The sequence below is a fragment of the Barbus barbus genome (assembly GCF_936440315.1).
Source record: "Barbus barbus genome assembly, chromosome: 24".
Taxonomy (NCBI): domain Eukaryota; kingdom Metazoa; phylum Chordata; class Actinopteri; order Cypriniformes; family Cyprinidae; genus Barbus; species Barbus barbus.
The window spans coordinates 16,207,675-16,228,058 of record NC_136752.1 but is presented as its reverse complement, the minus strand read 5'-3'; the positions used below and the strand labels follow the sequence as shown (position 1 = coordinate 16,228,058).

Sequence of the window (20,384 nt, the reverse complement as noted above, 5' to 3'; positions counted from 1 at the left end):
TAGGGGTCTTGTCTAGAATAGTGACGTTTTCATTCTCTCTTTATTAGGGGACCTCTATTACAGTAAACCTGTCTTCAGTCTTGCATGATCCAAATGAATGGGAGACCCCAGACACCTTTCACCCAGGACACTTCCTGAATGAAAATGGCCAGTTTCGGAAAAGAGAATTCCTTCCATTTTCAGCAGGTAATGCACAAACATACCATCTGATGACTTCTTAAAAAGTGATATGCTTGTGTTTAATCCTTTTTATTTACTTTGGGTGAGTAAATAATTTTTGTCCATGCCACATTATGATCACATTTAACTTCAGCTGATGGCATCTGGTCCTCACGTTAGAGGATACACATAAGCCTACATTTTTTTGTAGCATGTTTACGAATATCTGCTACGATAGAATATCTATTATGTAAGTATACATTCTTTATGTTACCATTAAGTAGGCTACACAGTAGTGGTTTATCTTCACAATGATTTAATACTAATACCTACAGTATCTGTCCTGATGTACAAATGTATGTCATATATTACAATATGCATATCTAATGTATTAATAAAAGTTGTATATTGTGTATGATTTGCTGTGTTCTTTTGATGTTTATGTAAATAAATCACAACTGGGTAAATCATTTGTCACAATATCTCTGTTTTCAAAATGAAGCATCATTGCAATAGTCAAATGTGTTACTTAGGTTCAAGTTAATAATTCACCCTTGTACACTGTAATGAGTTTAAAATGTGTTTAATAATTAGATTTAATTAGATTAATAATCAGATTTCATAATTATATAGAGGTATTTCACTGAATAATGGATACCGGGGGCGGTCACATAGGAAGTTGCTGCCTTCCATTTGCAGATGTTTGGAGAGGAGAAGAAAATCCTTGAGCACAGCATCCAGCAAGAGTCTGTCTACCTTTGTGATGCCTTGTCATGCTTTGACTATTATGATGAATATTATCAAAGAATCCTGCATCTTGACAATGAATGCGTTCAGTTAATGGACTCTCCTAGAGAACAGGTACTGATTCATGACCGCATCAATAGATGCTGCTTTCAAATTTTAATATCCTGTGAGATAATTATAATTAAAAATCTAAATTCATCACCAATTATGTCATCTTTTACAACTATATAATATGTGTCCTTGGCTCTTGGAATACTTACCTGACCCCTACCAGACAATTTTTTCTAACTATAAGCAAATAACAGACTTCCTGAAAGGAGAGATCATTAAACACAGAGAGGACTGGGACCCTTCAAACCCACGTGACTTTATAGACAACTACCTGACTGAGATGGAAAAGGTAAAGTAATAAAAGGTGTTTTATTTTTATTTTTATTGAATTTTGAATAATTCAGTACTTTCTTTTTTATTTTTCACAGAACAAGAGCGACCCCGAGACTGGTTTTAACATAGAAGCGTTAGTGATATCTTGCTTAGACATGACTGTGTGATTTTTAATTTTGCATTATGGCTTCTGCTCATAGGTAAGCGAGCGTGTTTGGGAGAGCAGCTGGCTCGTCAGGTGATTTTCCTTTTCTTCACATCTCCATATGTCCAGGAGAGTAACCCAATTTGGAGGGAGAGATATGGTTCACATATGCGCCTGCTCCATACCGTATTTGTGTGTCCTCACGTTAGACCAAAAGTCAGTAAAATTAGATATAAACTATTTAGATTTAGTATTGTCTGACATGCCTTTCTTGATGATTATCTTTTATGTCAGCATTATTTCCACATTTTTCAAAATGCAAAATTGTTGCAATGTTGCAAACTTGCTTTTAAAATATAAATATAAATATATCAGTGTATGCAATGATTTTTATGTATAAAATGTACATGTATTGATACACGTATTAATGCAAATGTAAATGATTTACAGATGTGTAAATAATCATATTTGTCATGTAAATAAATTACACTTGTTTGAAAATTTGTCAAATGAGATATCTCTTTTTAAATAGATAAAAAGAACTGTTTAGACAGAGTAGAGCAACAACAACAGCTGGGGTATTATGTAACTTGCTGGGGCCCCAGAACCTTGAAAGGCCTCTTTCTCTTGACTTGTAATCTCAAACTCTGAGTGTAAAGACTACACATAGCAGGGACAAACTCCTATTTAGATTCAGTGTGTGTGTGCTTGTAGGACAACTGTCCCTCTCTGATATGCACGAGGAGGTCTGCATTAATTTGTCCCTTTTTAACAAATTTGTTTTTTTAATCAACCCTTGCTTGCTACTGAATTTTTCAAGTAGAATTTTTAAAGCAATAATTGTACCCAGTGTTATAAAGTGTGATAAAGTTTACACTTACAAACCTCTCAGACGGAAAATGGAGATGCACATATTAGGCCTGTAGTACATTTCACTACATCTCTTGAAAGAATAAGAGGAAGAGAGCAAAATTACCTCCTGTCTTATTACCTCCCCAAACGTCTTTGCAATGTATATGAAAAAAAGATAAAGAGCAGTCAAATCGTATTTCTATATGTATGTTTAAAGCTGCAGAAAGAAAATATGAACAGTTTGAAAAACCTCCAGAGCAAATGTAGACATGTCAGGCAGGACTGTAATGTTGCCCATGTGTTTGTAATAACTTGTTCTTATCTTTCAACTTTTACTTTGAAAAATGTGTTTCCATAGGGTTCTGTTGACCACCTTTGTAGAATCTGGAGTGCCTTATGTAATATCTCTCTGCTCCTCCCCTCCAGTATTTGCATTTCCCAGTCCTGTGCAAAAGTACGTATAAATACAAACCACCGAGTTCCAATAAGGCAAAGGAAACCTGTCATTTCTTCTACCACTATGATCCTGCACTTGATCTATGACAGCTTTGATTTTAAAAGCTGGATCATTTTATTTTTTGTGTTTCTGCTCCTTGCTGAAATGATCAAAAATAGGAATCCCTCAAATTTCCCTCCAGGACCCTGGCCTCTGCCATTCCTGGGAACTGTCTTCACTAAGATGGATTTTAGGACCATGAATAAGGTGGGAGCTAAATTCATATGTTTTTTTTTTTCATTAGTTAGTTTAGTGTCAAGTCTGTCAGCTTTTAGAGATGGTTTCATTTATTGTCATGTTTCTTAGAAAATATTTTAACTATTAATGTTCCTAAACAAAATAAAATAAATATTTTCAATTTCAGTTGGCTGAAGTCTACGGGAACATATTCAGCTTAAGAGTGGGCAGTGAGAAAATGGTAGTCGTGTCGGGATATAAAATGGTAAAGGAGGCCCTCGTTACTCAGAATGACAGTTTTGTTGAGCGTCCAAATGTCCCTCTGTTTCACAAAGTTTATAAGGGAACTGGTATGTACACTAACCACAATGACCATTATGACTAAATTAAACCAATTTTATTCTCAAAAGGAGTTGGTGATTTATTACCAATAATCAAGTTTCATCTTTATGGCATTATGTAGGATTAACAATGAGTAATGGATACCGGTGGCGGACACATAGGAAGTTTGGTGGCCTCCATTTGCGGATGTTTGGAGAGGAGAAGAAAATCCTTGAGCACAGCATCCAGCAAGAGTCTGTCTACCTTTGTGATGCCTTTAAGACAGAAAAGGGTATGGTATAAATGTCTCACTAACTGGAGAATTTTAGTCCATTGGGGCAAAGAAGAATGAAAACAGTTTGCAAATTAAGAAATATCCATGCTTTCTCCTAAACAGGACCTTTCAACCCTATGACCATCTTAAACGGTGCTGTCTCAAATACTGTTGCATGTTTGACATTTGGACAACGCTTTGACTATCATGATGAATATTATCAAAGAATCCTGCGTCTTGACAATGAATGTGTTCAATTAGCAGGCTCTTACAGAGCACAGGTACTGATTCATGACAGCATCCTTAGACACATACTTTCATATCCTGTTAGTTAATTATGATTCACAATCTGTATTAACCATTAACTATGTCATCTTTCACAGCTGTATAATGTGTGTCCTTGGCTCTTGGAATACTTACCTGGCCCCCATCAGACTATGTTTTCAAACTATAAGCAAATAACAGACTTCCTGAGAGGAGAGATCACTAAACACAGAGAGGACTGGGACCCTTCAAACCCACGTGACTTTATAGACAACTACCTGACTGAGATGGAAAAGGTACGGAAAGTTAAGGTGGTATTTTTTTTTTTTACTTTTGAATAATGCAGTACTTTCTTTGTTTATTTTTAACAGAAAAAGAGCGAACCCGAGGCTGGTTTTAACATAGAATCGTTAGTGATATCTTGCCTAGACATGATTGAGGCTGGGACAGAGACCTCTGCTTCTACATTACGCTGGGGTCTGCTTTTTATGATCAAATATCCAAAAATACAGAGTGAGTCTGGTTTTAATTTTTCAAAGAATCTACATATTGTCACCACATAATGACTAACCACGTGCTTCCCATTTAGAAAAGGTCCAGGAAGAGATAGACAGGGTTATTGGACAATCCCGTCAACCCTGTTTGGCTGACAGAGTTGATATGCCCTACACTGAGGCTGTTATCCATGAGATGCAAAGATTTGGAGATATTGTTCCGCTGGGATTCCCTAAAAAGTCTGCTAAAGACACAACACTAGGAGGATTCTTCATTCCTAAGGTATGAATTCTATTCTATTCTAAAGACTATTAGTCATTGCTGATTGCTGCACTAATCAGTAGTTTCGATGCTTTCTTTTTTAGGGCACCTCTATTTCAACAAACCTGTCTTCAGTCCTGCATGATCCAAATGAATGGGAGACACCAGACACCTTTAACCCAGGACACTTCCTGAATGAAAACGGCCAGTTTCAGAAAAGAGATGCTTTCCTGCCTTTTTCAGCAGGTAATGTTCTATAAACATTTACATATAACATCTCGGTGTGTGATTTGCTTGCAGTTATCTTTTTGTGGACACGTACAGAAGAGCAAAACTAGCTAACACATTTGAAACTTATTGTACCTAACAACACTGAAGTGAATTAAGATGGCAATATGCTTTTATAAATGAATGAAAAACTAATGCTATAATGTATAATTTAATTAGTGACATTTTCTCTGACAACAAAAACAATGAGGGGTTTCTGCTCACAGGTAAGCGAGCGTGTTTGGGAGAGCAGCTGGCTCGTCAGGTGATCTTCCTGTTCTTCACCTCCCTGCTTCAGCAATTCACCTTCTCCAAATGTCCAGGAGAGGAACCCAGTTTGGAGGGAGAGATATGGTTCACAAATGTTCCTTCTCCATACCGTATGTGTGTGTCCTCACGTTAGAACAATACAAAGCCAGGGAGATTAGATGTAAAGCAGGCTTTCTGATGTGTTTCTGGATGATTAGCATTTCCACATTTTTCTAAATGCAATATTGTTGCAATGTAGTAAACATGATTTTAATGTATAAATAAAAATGTATCAGTACATGTATGAATGATTTTGATGTATAAAATGTACATGTATTGATACCTGTATTAATGCTATGTGTAAATGATTTACGGATGTGCAAAAACATTATATTTGTCATTTAAATGAATTATACTTCAGTTGAAAATTTGTCACATGAACCATCTCTTTTTTTTTAAGACAGATAAATATAGATAAATAGAATTGTTTCATTTAAATATTATGTATTAAGTATTATGTAAAATTCTTAGAGTTACTATAGCAGAGTAAAGGAATGTTTCACAGTCACAGATTCATTACTAACAACAGCTGGGGTATTATGTAACTTGCTGGGGCCCCAGAACCTTGAAAGGCCTCTTCCTCTTGACTTATAATCTCAAACACTGAGTGTAAAGACTACACATAGCAGGGACAAACTCCTATTTAGATTCAGTGTGTGTGTGCTTGTAGGACAACTGTCCCTCTCTGATATGCACGAGGAGGTCCGCATTCATTTGTAACTTTTTAATGAGTTTGTTTGATCAATCAATCAACACTTGCTACTGAATTAAAAAAAATAGTGTAGAAACAATTTCCACTCAAAAATTGCTAGAACATTTCACAAATAATTACAAAGAAATGGCAACACATTTAATTAAACGTGCAAGAATAAATACTGAAATAGTGATTTCAGACTTTTTGAAGTTTGAAGTTTACTGACTTTTCTGCTTAGCAATACTGAGATTGACTTATAGCAGAAAGTGCATTGAAAGATAAAATTTCAAGAAAAAACATAAAATACAAAATACCTGAGAAATACAAAAAATTCATTTTCAAAACAAATTCAATAATACTACTCCAAAAAATAATAAGAGATATACATTTGCACATATATACATATACGTCTTGTATGTTTCAAAAGTTTTGAAACATACAAGTTTGAACTGCAAAAAGGACCCTAAGCATCCACATTACATTCATTGAATAGTTTAATACCAAAAGGAATGGTAGAATTAGCATAACGTTCTGTCCTTGCTTTGAATAATGTCAAATTGCTTTGTTTCCTAAGAAGCTGACCAGTTTTTTCACCCCTGGTTGGTGGAAAAAGATCATGAAGGGGATGATCATTCTGGGCCATCTCTTGTATTAACTTGATGGTGGCTTGTTCTATCCAACCTTGTAGATGTTAGGATTTTGGACTGTTTTTGTTGTGTTTTTTGCTCCCCATGTGTTCAGTGACCCAGTTTCTCCCCTGTCTGATTAGTTTGATTATTAGTTGATTCCATGCACCTGTCTTTATAAGCCCCTGTCCTTTCGGTACTCGTTTGTTGGTTCTTAGATGTCTTCTGTGTGAGTCTACACCTGTTCCTTGCCTGTTGAGTCATTAAAAGACTGTTATTTGAATATTTCCGTGTCTCTGTGTTCCTGAGAAATGTGACAGTAGATCAGGTAGATGCATTGATAAATCTCTCAATGATTTATTGTGCTCTCTTTTGCATGCTTTCCAGCAAAGCTGCTTGCTTTTTTTGTGCGACCAACTAACAGCACACTTGCATACTCCAGACAGGGTCTGATCAAGGAGCAATACATAAGCTCCATGTTTTGCAAAAACTGTCAAAAAGTGAAGATGTTGAGATGCCATTTTTTACACACTTGTCAATGTGATAATTTCCGTTTAATTGATTGTCAAGATGATACCCTAGGCATTTTGACTGTAACGCCACGTGAACCTCCTAACCACCCAGTTTAAGTGGTGGTGGTTGTATTGATTTTTTTGCAAAACATATCCTTATTTCGACAGATTTGTTTTCATTTAAGAGCATGTTGTTATTTTGTGCCAAGGTTTCCAAAACAAGTGCCTCCATTTCCATCTTTTTGTCTGTTTCTATGTCTTTTAACTTTACAGCTCGTGATAAACCAATATCATCTGCATAAACTGTGTTCAGTGTATCACCATAAATGACTTCACGGGTTGACATATGAAGTAAAAACCGATATGGTGACAACTCCACCTTGGGGAACCCCGTTAAAACTTTCCATTCACTGCTTTTACCGCTTGCAACCAGTACATAGCCTGCTACTTTTTCTACTTTTCCTTTATTTAAACAGTTGTTTTATTAATTGTACCTAGTATTAAAAAGTATGATAAAGTTTACACTTACAAACCTCTCAGAATGAAAATGGAAAGGCACATATTAGGCCTGTAGTGCATTTCACAACATCTCTTGAGAGAATAAGAGAAAGAGAGCAAAACAAGGGTGTCTTATTACACAATCCTCTCCACTACTTATTCATTTAGGAACAAAGGCCCTGTAGAGGCAAGTGCCCATAAACATTCATACATTACACACATTTATATTATGTTTTAGCTGTAGTGTTATGTACTGTTATGCATTAAGAAACATGTTGTTCAACTAAAACAGCATTGTCACGATTGCACAGATTTTCTTATCTGCTGTCTGCATTGGCTTATCTCTTCAGTCTCATGTAGTTCAACTGTGCAGTTCAGTCATTATTTATGACCTGTTCCTGGTAGAGATTCTTTTGGAATGTAGAAGGTTCACACAGAGGCTGAATTGGGGCTCTGTTTTTGTTGGAAACTATAGCATGAACTACAAACACTGATTACATAACAGGGATAAATAATGACTCCCACACTGCTCGTTTGGCCCCTTGCTGCTGAGACCCACATTAACTCTCTCTTTTCGGATAAATAGTGCGTGTACACTTTCTCACACACACCCTATTCACAACTAAAATAAGTCTGTTTACTTCAGAGTCGTCGGCTGCCCATAGAATCAGTCATGATTTTATATTCCCTATATGAGTGCCTGGACTTTAAAAACTTTTTGTTTTTGATTTGTTTACTGCTACTGCTTATAGATTTGATCAGGCATAAAAATCCAGCAAATTTTCCACCAGGACCATGGCCGCTGCCCATCCTAGGAAATGTCTTCACTGATGTTAACTATAAAAGTGTAGACCGGGTGAGGCACTCATGAATTTATTACAACACTGAAATAATTACTCATTTAATATGCAATATAACAATAATATTATTATTTGTTATATTAATATATATTTGTTAATTAAGTAAATATAGAATGCCATGTTTTTTTTTTTGTATTTTGACGTGCTACTTGATTAGTAATTTAAGTAATTTACTTTTTTATTTTTCCAGCTGATTGAGAAGTATGGGAACATCTTCAGTGTCAGAAATGGAAGTGATAAAATAGTGTACGTGTCCGGGTTTAAAATGGTGAAGGATGTTTTGATCACTCAAGCGGAAACCTTCACTGACCGCCCTGTTTCACCTTTATTTGACACACTTTATAAAGGCAGAGGTAAGTGACTCTAATAAGGTGACAAAAGGAAACACAAAATGTTTGTTTACAAAATAGCTGCTGTATATACGGAATGAAAGTAGCAGGATAATTGGTGATTATTGCTTTAAAGTATAGTTTAAGCAAAGTGTTCTTGCCCAATAGGTGCAAATAATTGATGCAAACTATTCTGAGTATAGAAAAACATCCTCACTTATTGTACAGCAGGTCTAAACACAATTTTCTTCCATCGTCTTTGACGCCGACCCCTGACCGAGAAAGGATTGTCCTTTAACAATGGCTACTCATGGAGGAAGCAACAGCAGTTTTCCATGAGTCACCTGAAAAACTTTGGAGAGGGGAGGAAGACTCTAGAAGAACATATTCATCGAGAGTGCTACTTCCTGTGTGGAGCCTTTAAAGAAGAGCAGGGTAGACCCCATAGATTTTTATTGACTCTGTTCCATGAGGAACCTTTAACATCCATGGAACCCTTCCAATGCACAAAAGGTCTTTTTATACTGGAAAATGGTTCTTTAGATTATTGAAATGTACTTTAATCTAATAACAACATCGTTCTTTTGAGAACTGTTCACTGCGAGGTTCTTTGGGAAGCCAAAATTGTTCTTCTAAGGCATCACTGTGAAAACCCACTTTTGGAACCTTTGTTTTAAAGAGTGTAATCACACTTTAATATGTAGAACAGTTTTCAATAACCTACAGTTTATTACTTAAAAAAAAAAATTCTGAACTATCTTATACCAAAATATTCAGCAAATATTCCTGATTCTGTTATTGTTTTTTTTCCTTGTCACGCAGGCTGCCCATTTAACCCTCTGGTCAAAGTCAACAACACAGTGGCTAATATTATTGGTAGCCTGGTGTTCGGCCATCGATATGAGTATGACGATGTTGATTTCCAGAAGCGTCTACAAATGAGCGCAGAGTCAGTGTTTCTTACAGGATCTGTGTGGAACCAGGTAGCATCCACTGAAAATACTACATTTAAAAGAGCACTTAAAAACTTTCACATATTATAACACTTGTGTTTAGTAAATTATTTAGTTCAAATATTTGTGTGCAAAACACATGCAGATTATTCATCATTTTAACAAAGTTTTCATGTTTTTTTTTTTTTTTTTTAAGCTGTATGATGCCTTTCCGGGTATAATGAAATGGTTGCCAGGACCTCATCACACAATAATCTCAAACTATCAAGAGTTAGCAAACTTCCTGAAAGAAAAGGTGGAGCAACACAGACAAGACTGGGACAGCAACAATCCCAGAGATTATATTGATGCCTATCTGGCAGAAACAGAGAAGGTAAAACATAGTAACATCATTTGGAGCTCTGCATCAACAGCAGGTGATGTATCCAACAATATTACTGAATTAATTGGATTCCTGAACAAATGTCCTTGTGCTTCATTTGGGGCCTTAGAGGAAGAATGACACCGAGGCAGGATTTAACATTGACAGTCTGGTGTGGTGTATGGTAGACTTGTTTGAGGGCGGAACTGAAACAATGACCAACACACTCAGATGGGCTCTGCTTTACATGATCAAGTATCCTGATATTCAAGGTACAATAATATTATGTACTATAGTAAAAAGAGATAAAAACAGCTTTACTACTTATTGTGCATTGTTGTATCTTGACAATATTCTCAAAATGTTTCCTTAACTAGACAAGGTCAGAGCAGAGATTGACCAGGTGATTGGCTCCCGTCCACCTACTCTGTCCGATAAGGCAAACATGCATTACACCAATGGTTTTATTCATGAGGTTCTCAGAAAAGCAAACCTTGTGCCTCTAAATATGGCTAGAACTACAAGAAAGGACACAACTCTGGGAGGCTATTTTATACCAAAGGTAAAAGAAGAATATTGTGTTTATTGTTTAACGTTTTAAAATTAAAATAATACTAATATATATATATATATATATAATAATACTAATATATTATATTAGTTTTAAATATTATTCATATTATGACCATTTCCTGTGCTGTACTAAGGGGACTGTGGTGATCACTAATCTGACATCAGTGCTGTATGACAAACATGAATGGGAAACACCAGACACCTTTAACCCTGGACACTTTCTAGACTCTGAAGGCCAATTCTGCTGGAGAAATGCCTTCTTCGCCTTCTCAGCAGGTACAGTTCATCCACTGCCTAATTCTGCTGTACCTTAATCAATTTGAAACCAAACCTGTAAAACAAATATGTATTTCAGCCAAGTAATTAAACTGTGATGGATTGACAGGCAAAAGGCAGTGTCCAGGAGAACACCTGGCTCACATGGAGCTGTTCCTCTTACTTGCCATCCTCTTGCAGACCTTCAGGTTCAGCCCTCCTCCTGGTGAGGAGCCCAGTCTGGAGAGCTATGTAGGCTTCACACAAGCCCCTTTGCCATACAAGCTCTGTGCTCACCCGAGATAAAGGGTGCCAAATCCTGCTGAGTACAGTAAAGTTGAATATGCAAATGTGTTCTGTAAAAGTGGTACATGGGACCATAGAAACCATATCTGATAAAGAATGCAATATGACATCCATAGATATTGCAGTCTGTCTGGGTCATACTCTGTGGTAATTGGTGTCAAATGATCTATCCTGAATCTTTCATGATCTAAACATAGAATATTGTTAATCAGTTTCCATAAAAGCTATGCATCAAGAGTAATGCAACAGTTACTTATCATTTTAAGCAGTTGTATCAATTGATAGTTAGATCTTTGTAATGAAATGAATAGACACTCAATTCAGATGTAATGTGAGAGCTTCATTTTGAAAAAGTCGTTCTTTGATGTTGTGTCATTTTGAACCCGTGATTTTATTTCAATGAACAAAAGATCTTTAGTTTATGTGTATTGTATCCAAGCATTTGGAAAAAGTATTAAGTGTTTTGAAAAATGCGCATTTTGATCTTCAGTTGTGAATTATGTGTCTAGAGTTTTGAAAAATGACACAAAGGTTCTGTTATTAGTGCAAAAATGATTGTAAAAAAACTGTAATTACACTTAAATAACTAATATGTACTTTTAAAGCACTAATATGTACTTTTTAAGTGATAATGTGTATGTTTAAGGTACTGATATTAAGGGGTAAATAATGTACAAAAATGTACCTTTTATCTTTTGTGCCTTTGGATACTGCCCCAGTGATAGCTTTGTATGGAAAGTATTTTGAACATATCAGGTTATACTAATCTTGTCCTCTATTCAAATATGCTATCAGGTTTCTGAACTGAGTAAAGCAATATGCTATTAATTCACCATTTTACATTTCAATGAATTATCTGTCAATGACCATGACCTCCTAAACTTGCAGTATGAACAGAACAACACACAAGCCTTCATGTGTTTTGCATTAACATCGTTTGTCCCCTATTTACACTGCAAAAAGTCTATGGCAAAAGTCAAGCTCGGTTAAAAATGAACCTGCAAGGCATAAACTCCAATAGTTCACCTCCCTGCATGTTCCACTCATTAATTCAATCTGAGGAAGATTTTCCATTAAAATTGATGAACATATTATCTGACACACATTTGACACTCAAACATCTCTCAAACAACAAGAGCTGTCTAATCCATCAAGATCTTGTGTAAATCCGAGTCCATTTTCTGTTAAAATCATTACAGCTATTGAGCCAGATGTGAGGGGAGTGGCAGGCTGAACACGTGGACAAAGGCTGCCTGTTCAATATACATTCTGCAAACCTCACATTTTCCTTCTTTGCCTGACATGGCGTTAACTGCAGTTCTCGAGATTCTTGATGTTAAGGGACTACTGCTCTTTGTAGTGGCTCTTCTCTTGGTGGTAGATTACGTGAGGAACAGGAACCCACCGAATTACCCACCCAGCCCTGTCTCTCTTCCGCTCCTAGGAAATGTCTTCAACATTGACACTAGGGAGCCACATATATATCTAACAAAGGTGAGCAGACATTTTGACACTTCTGAGTTGATAGGACAGGACTCTATTAAAATCTAAGAAAAAATAGACAAAAATAATTGTGAGATAAGAGATTGTATGATAGTGGATATTGCTTTTACTTAAATATTATATATATATAGACACACACCAAAAACTTAATTTCATAACTGGTTAAAATGGTGCATGTCTTTTAGATCATGCTTGCAGTTTGCTGACAAAAAATATTTATGAACCCGATGATTTGCATTAGTTCCTGTCACATGCTTCAAGTTTCTGAAATGCTGTTTTCCTCACAGCTAGGCCATGCCTACAACAATATATTCAGTCTGCGATTAGGAAGAGACAAAGTGGTCTTTATCACTGGTTATAAACTGGTGAAGGAGGCTCTGGTGACTCAAGCTGAAAACTTTGTGGATCGGCCCTACAGTCCAGTGCTATCACGAGTCTACTCGGGCAATGGTAGGTCAAATGGTTATGACCCATCACAAGAGTTCAGGAAATAGCATTGTTTATTGTGAATCTGGAGAAGCAAGCCCCCTTTATTAACAAAATATAAACATTCCTTTAAATTGCGAAACTCAAGTAGTTACATCATTTGGATCAGTTATTTATTTCTAAAATAAATATTTTAAAAAGTATTTGTAATTGTCCCAAACTGTTTAGACTTGTCCTACAGCTTGGAGAAAGGTTGCAAATAGAAAATAACACAGCTGATATAATATTTAGATCAACCTCCAGAAAATGATGATCATCATCTTCTAAAGTTTACATACATACTTTCACTGATTACTTTTTTGAAAAAAAAAAAAAAAAAAGTTTCAGTATCCTATGGAACACGATTATGTACTGATTATTTGTGCCCGGACAGCTGGACTCTTCTTCAGTAATGGTGAAATATGGAAGAAGCAACGACGCTTTGCTATGTCAACACTGAGGAACTTTGGGTTGGGAAAGAAAACAATGGAGCTGGCCATCTGTGAAGAGAGCCGCTTCTTGCTAGATGAGATTGACAATCAGAAAGGTACACAATACCTGGTTTGCATGTATATAAGAATCAATTTAAGGTAAACAACAGGATTCATTTAGTTTTTGTCCTTCTCAGGAGCTGCTTTTGACCCAACAATCCTGTTCAACAATGCTGTTTCTAATATCATCTGTCAAATGGTGTTCGGCCAGAGATTTGATTATGCAGACCACCAATTCAGAACAATGCTAAAATATATATCTAAAAACATTCAAATAGAGGGCTCCATTTGGGGGCAGGTAAATAATATATATATTTTTTTTCTGATAATTGTCCTTTATGCCATACAGTTGGGCTGGGAGATATTTTACTACTTTGAATAAACTCTGGGAAAGAACTAATTAAACAAGACTGTTTTGTGAAATAATTTTAAAGAAGTTCACTCAAAATGAAAATCTGCTCACTCTTAGACCATCTAAGATGTAGATGAGTTTGTTTCTTCAGAACAGATTTGGAGAAATGTAGCAGTATATCATGTGCTTCCAAATAGATTCTCTGCAGTGAATGGGTGCCGTCAGAAAGATCCATTGGTGAGCAACTGATGCCTATTTTCTCCTAATCTGTTCTGATGAAACAAACTCATCTACATCTTGGATGACTTGAGGTTGGGTACATCTTGAGCAATTTCTTTTTTTTGGGTGAATGTTCCTTCAAATATCTGTTTATAATTAATTCTGGTAAATAAAAATGTTTTTCCTTCAGCTCTATGAAGCATTTCCAGCCATCATGAAGCATCTTCCTGGGGCACACAATGACATGTTCAGTAACTACAAATTATTGCAAGCCTTTGTTAAAGAGGTTATTGTCAAACACAAGGCTGAACTGGATCCTTCAGAGCCTCGGGACTACATCGACAGCTTCCTAATTGAGTTGATGCAGGTAAAATTCTTAAAATGGCAGGAGAACTTCAAACCAGCCTCTTTCACTAGCATTTATTTGTAGGAATACAACAGCTTTACTTTAAATTTCTCTTCTTCCACCCCTGAACAGAAGCCACAAGAAACAGCAGATGGTTTTGATGAAGAGAACATTGTTCCATGTGTTCTAGACCTGTTTCTAGCCGGGACCGAAACTACATTCACCACATTATGTTGGTGTCTCATATACCTCATTACTTACCCAGAAGTACAAGGTAAAAAAAAAAAAAAAATACTCTTTAAAGAATCTATGCATAATACATAGACAACTGAATTTATGGTATTAATTGTACAGTGCATTCATAAAGTATTCAGACCCCCTTCCCTTTTTTAAATTTTGTTGCAGCTTGATACTACAATTGTTTAAATTTACTTTTTTTCTCATTAATCTACACTCCATACCTCATAATGACAAAGAAAAAACAGAATTTTAGAAATGGTTGTAAATTTATTCAAAAGAAAACTGAAACAATCACATTTACATAAGTATTCAAACCCTTTACTCAGTACTTAGTTGAAGCACATTTGGCAGGAATTACAGCCTCGAGTCTTTTTGGGTATGATGCAACAAGCTTTGCACACCTGGATTGGGGGATTTTCTGCCATTCTTATTTTCAAATCCTCTCAAGCTCCGTCAGGTTGGATAGGGACTGTCAGTGAACAGCCATTTTCAGGTCTCTCCAGAGCTGTTCAGTAGGGTTGAAGGGACAGTTGTGTGCTTAAGGTCATTGTCATGTTGGAAGGTGAACCTTCTGCCCAGTCTGAGGTTCTGAATGCTCTGGACTTTTCATTATAAGGCTACCTTAAGTCCTTCTGTCCCTGCCGCTAAAAAACAGCCCCACAGCATGAGGCTGCTACCAGCACACTTTACTTTTGGGATGGTACTCTGCAGGTGATGAGCAGTGGCTGGATTCCTTCAAACATGATGCTTAGAATGGAGGTTCATCAGACCAGATAAACTTGTTTCTCAGAGTCTGAAGGTCCGTTAGGTGCTGTTTTGCTAATTCTAAGTGTGTTTCCATGTGTCTTCACTGAGGAGAGGATTGAGTTTGGCCACACCGCCATAAAGCCCAGATTGGCATTCGTGACTCCACATTCAAATAACTCTGAAAACATGCAACGTCCTGCTGCACGATGAAGGACACACTCCATTATTACATGGCTCACAGTTTCTTCGAGTCCACATCTACATCTCCCATCTGGAAGTTTTCCAATCATTGCTAACCCAAAGTCTAGTTAAAGCAACACTATCCTTTCTTTCTAACCTTATTGTACTAGAATGCCCTACTATTGGCTGAATAGAACAATAATGTCTGCTTTTATATCCTTCGTTCCATTTGTCACAATTGTACTGTTCCTTCTTGGATAATACTTTTACACTCAACTCTACCATACAAAGCTTCCAACTCCACTTCTATTTACAGCCTTTCTTGCCATTTCATCTGCCTCTTCATTTCCCTGAACACCTATCTGAGCCGGCACCCAAAGAAATCCCACTTTATTCCCCATTCTATTTACTCGATTCAGTGTTACTAATAATTCTACTATTAAGTCTGACCTAGCTTCACTTTTCCTTCCCTTTAATGGCATTAAAGCGGCAGTTGAGTTTGAACAAATTACTCTTTTCCCCGGACCATTTTCCTCCACCCACTCCAAGGCCAATAAAATAGCCACTAACTCTGCAGTAATGACTGACATATTATCCGTTAATCGTTTTCCATTCTTTAAATTTAACTGAGGAATACTTATTCCTATTGCTGTTTTTCCACTACTTGAATTCATTGAACCATCTGCAAATAACTGTATATATTCTGACCAATTTCTCTTCAAATGATTAAAAACCATATCCACTGGACTACCTTCATCTTTCTTTATGTGATCTAAAATACTGAGGTCTACTTTTGGAACTGTCAGTAACCATGGAGGTACTGGAGGCCAAGTAATTACTGGTGCAATATTAATATTATTCACTCCTATTTCCTGAGCTCTCTTACCTAATGAAGTCTTCCTACCCTCTCTTTTACTTCCATCCCTTCTCTGAAATTCTCAGTGTTCTTCTAATAAAATCCTAGCAGGGTTAGAACAATTATAACTTTGTAACTTAGTCCAATAATACAGAGAGAGTTTGTTCCATCGCAGCTCTAACATAGTCTCACCCATTTCAATTAACAAAGCATTAAGTGGAGTAGTACTCATTGCTCCTCCACATATTCTTAATGCTTTCGCTTGTACTATACTCCCAGTTTCTTTAAAACAGAATCTGATGCTAATTTATATATCATGCATCCGTAATCAATATTAGCTCTAATAATTCCCCTATAACTCATCATTAAACAATCTCTACTTGCACCCCACTCAGTTCCAACTAAACACCTCTAGTATTAATAACTTTCACACACTTTTTCACAGTTTTATCTGTGTGTACTTTCCAAGTCATTCTTTCCTCAAACCAAACTCCTAAAAACTTAAATGATTTAACTCTATAAGGACTATAGGACTACTATAAATATTTAATTTATAGTGGTTTTCTTTAAACCAACACAACATTTAGATTTTGAGACTGACACTCTAATACCCCACTCCTCTGCCCATGCCTTTACTTTATTAATTGCTTACTGTAATTGATTAAAATATAATTTAAGTTCCACCCTCTTTTCCAAATAGCCGCATCGTCTGCAAATAATGTAATTCCAAAACTGCCATTTAACCTGCTAAAAATATCATTAATCATTACATTAAATAACACTGGGCTGATGACACTACCCTGAGGGGTTCCATTTTCCACATTTTCCTTACTAGACAGAGACCCATACTTTCACTTGAATGGTACACTTTCAAAAAAGCATTAATCCAATTTAACATTCTACCTCTTACCCCTGCATCATATAACTTTATAATTAGGTCCTCTTTCCATACCGTATCGTAAGCCTTTTCAATATCTAAAAATACACTTGACAACTTCCTTATTAGCAATAGCTCTTCTAATATCCAAATCTAACACTAATATTGAGTCCATAGTAGATCTTCCTATTCTAAAACCACTTTGATAAGAATTTTTTGTTCCATGTTTCTCTAGCATGTATACCAATCAATCCGTTACTATACGTTCCATTATCTTACATAAAACATCTGTAAGAGCAATTGGACGATACGATTTAGGATCATCTGTCTTTTTCCCCGGTTTTAATATTGGGACAGTTGTTGCGTGTTTCCATTCTTTAGGCAAAATACTGCCTTCCCATACTACATTAATTAATTTCAACACTTCCTCTAACACAGTATCATCTAAGTGACGACAAATTTGATATCCTATCCCATCTCTACCAGGCATAGTATCTTTTCCCCTGCCAATGGCTTGTTTTAATGCATCCAATGAAAAACATACATTCACTGCTCTCATATTATCTTTATTATACTCAAGTTTATACTGCTCCTCTTTCAACGTCTTTTCTCTTTCCCTTTGACTAAGTGGACTATTGTTTTCCGAACCATGTACCTCCTTAAAAGACTTAAGCAAATCAGCCTTATCCTTATTTCTAATTGCCCCTCAAATTTTAGTACTGGAATTTTATTAGTCCTGTACTCTCCTGTCATTCTACGTACCAGGGCCTACAACTTCCTAATATTTGTTTGAGGAGCTAAGGTGCCACAATTTACGCCAGCTTTCCCTCTTTTATAATTCTGCTAGCCTTAGCCCTTAGTCTCTTATATTCTATTGCATACTCTTCCATTGGAAACTTCCTCAACCTTTGATATGCTTTATTTCGAGCTAAAACTGCCCGAGTACAAATCTCATTCCACCAAGGAACAATTTATCGTTCTTTTGGACATTATTTCATTATTATTATTTTCTCATTATTTCCAGGAATGAATCCCTCTACACTCTTTCCATTTAGATACTGTACTTTGCATGCTTTTGCTGCTCAGAAGTTTTACAAATAACCATTAACATCCCACTAGCTAAAGTCTTTGCAAATATCCAAATCAATTTAATTGACCACAGGTGGTCTCCAATCAAGGCGTAGAAACATCTCCGCAATGATCAAGAGAAATGGGAGGCACCTGAGCTAAATTTCAAGTGTTGTTGCAATGTTATATTTCAGTTTTTTTCTTTTAAAAAATTTACAGACATTTCTAAAATTCTGTTTTCACATTATGAGGTACGGAGTGTAGATTAATGTAGATTAATAAAAAAAATAATAATTTAAACAATTGTAGGATCAGGCTGCAACATAAAATAGAAAAAAAGTGAAGGGGAATATTTTGAACTGAATATTTTCTGAATGCACTGTAGAAAAAGTCCAGGAGGAGATAGACAGAGTGATTGGACGCTCAAGGGAGCCGAGTATAGCCGACAAGGCCAACATGCCCTACACTGAGGCTGTCCTCCATGAGATCCTGAGATTCGGAGACATTGTACCAATGAATGGCTTGCGGGTGGCTGACAAAGACACAACCATTGGAGAGTGCTTCATCCCAAAGGTGAGCAATTCTCAGTTAATTTATTGAGCTAACATTAAAATCATCAATATCCTCCTATTGTAAAAATTATATCACTTCCAGAAGAGATTAATTTGGCTGACTGACAAAAATGGTTCCCTTTGAAAGGGATCAATAGTGTAATTTGTCATAATATGAAGTAACTCCTATATTCCTTTATTGTTTCACCCAGGGTACAGCAATTTTACCCATACTGCACTCTGTTCTCTTTGATGAAAATGAATGGGAGACACCCTACAAGTTTAATCCCGGACACTTTTTAGACAAAGAGGGCAAGTTTGTGAGGCGGGATGCATTCATGCCCTTTTCTGCAGGTAAAGTGAAAACAGAAGTACTAAAATTATTTACACTACTGTTTAAAGGTTTGGTGTCAGTAAGTTTCTTTTGTTTTAAAAAAATATATACTATTATTCAGAAATAACACATTCAACTAATCAGTGACATTAAAGACTTCTATATTGTTACAAAAGTTTCTATTTAAAATAACCAGTTCTTTTGAACTCTCTATACCTCAAGGAATCCTGAAACAATTATTGCATTTTCCACAAAAATATTAAGCAGCACAATATCATCCAAATCATCATATTAGAATGACCTCTGAAAGATCATGTGAAACTGAAGACTGAAGTAATGAATGCTTAAATTATTAAATTCTAAAAATATTTCACAATATTTGTTTTTACTGTGTTTTGATCAAATAAATGCAGCCTTTGTGAGCAAAATGCATTTTTCCAATAATAATAGCAAAAAAGCTTATTTACATTAACCTCTCCCCACTCTCTCACAGGAAAGAGGGTCTGTTTGGGGGAGCAGCTCGCTAGAATGGAACTCTTCCTGTTCTTTGTCATTTTATTCAGAAAATATCGATTTTCAGCTGCAGAGGGTGAGAAACTCAACCTTGATGGAGTGATAGGAGTAACGCGCACCCCACACCCCTTCAAGATCCATGCAACAACACGCTGAACAAACCATACTCATGATGAGAATTATTTTATAGCAATAATTAAATATTATAAAAAAACATTTTATATATATATATATATATATATATATATATATATATATATATATATATAATACAAATTAATATGACATTGTGTCTGTTTAGCATGTCTAAGAAAACAGATCAGTGAAGATTATGTCCTTTCATTTGCTGACTCTGACTCGCTTCTTGTTTGATTAATGGGTGTGAGAGAATACATCTTTAGTTCCCATATCAAGCCTGCAAAAACCTGCTTAGTAATGCCTAGTTTACAAAAACTAATAGTGTTGGATGAACATTGCCCTAGAAAAAAATGGAGAAAAGGTCATTGCGACAAGTTAAACATTAT

At 36.0% G+C, this 20,384-nt stretch overlaps 3 protein-coding genes across 3 annotated transcripts; all 3 read left to right on the top strand.

Annotated features, from left to right (window-relative positions):
* The first annotated feature begins 2,761 nt into the window (after positions 1-2,761).
* On the top strand, positions 2,762-5,523 carry LOC306844222 (cytochrome P450 2J2-like). Its single transcript, XM_079376195.1, has 9 exons — positions 2,762-2,990; positions 3,148-3,310; positions 3,424-3,573; positions 3,679-3,836; positions 3,939-4,115; positions 4,191-4,332; positions 4,409-4,596; positions 4,680-4,821; positions 5,070-5,523. The coding sequence occupies exons 1-9, from the start codon at positions 2,808-2,810 to the stop codon at positions 5,243-5,245; spliced, it is 1,479 nt and encodes a 492-aa protein (XP_079232321.1). The 5' UTR covers positions 2,762-2,807; the 3' UTR covers positions 5,246-5,523.
* Positions 5,524-8,154: 2,631 nt separating this feature from the next.
* On the top strand, positions 8,155-11,118 carry cyp2ad6 (cytochrome P450, family 2, subfamily AD, polypeptide 6; the record flags this gene model as incomplete). The annotated part of the gene is made up of 9 exons (XM_079376197.1): positions 8,155-8,337; positions 8,532-8,694; positions 8,956-9,105; positions 9,493-9,653; positions 9,820-9,996; positions 10,115-10,256; positions 10,362-10,546; positions 10,692-10,833; positions 10,943-11,118. 9 exons carry the CDS (start codon positions 8,155-8,157, stop codon positions 11,116-11,118), a joined length of 1,479 nt encoding a protein of 492 aa, XP_079232323.1.
* Positions 11,119-12,420: 1,302 nt separating this feature from the next.
* cyp2n13 (cytochrome P450, family 2, subfamily N, polypeptide 13) lies at positions 12,421-20,016 on the top strand (the record flags this gene model as incomplete). Its single annotated transcript, XM_079376196.1, has 9 exons — positions 12,421-12,612; positions 12,909-13,071; positions 13,481-13,633; positions 13,715-13,875; positions 14,339-14,515; positions 14,627-14,768; positions 18,848-19,035; positions 19,226-19,367; positions 19,841-20,016. The coding sequence occupies 9 exons, from the start codon at positions 12,421-12,423 to the stop codon at positions 20,014-20,016; spliced, it is 1,494 nt and encodes a 497-aa protein (XP_079232322.1).
* Between the last annotated feature and the right edge of the window lie 368 nt (positions 20,017-20,384).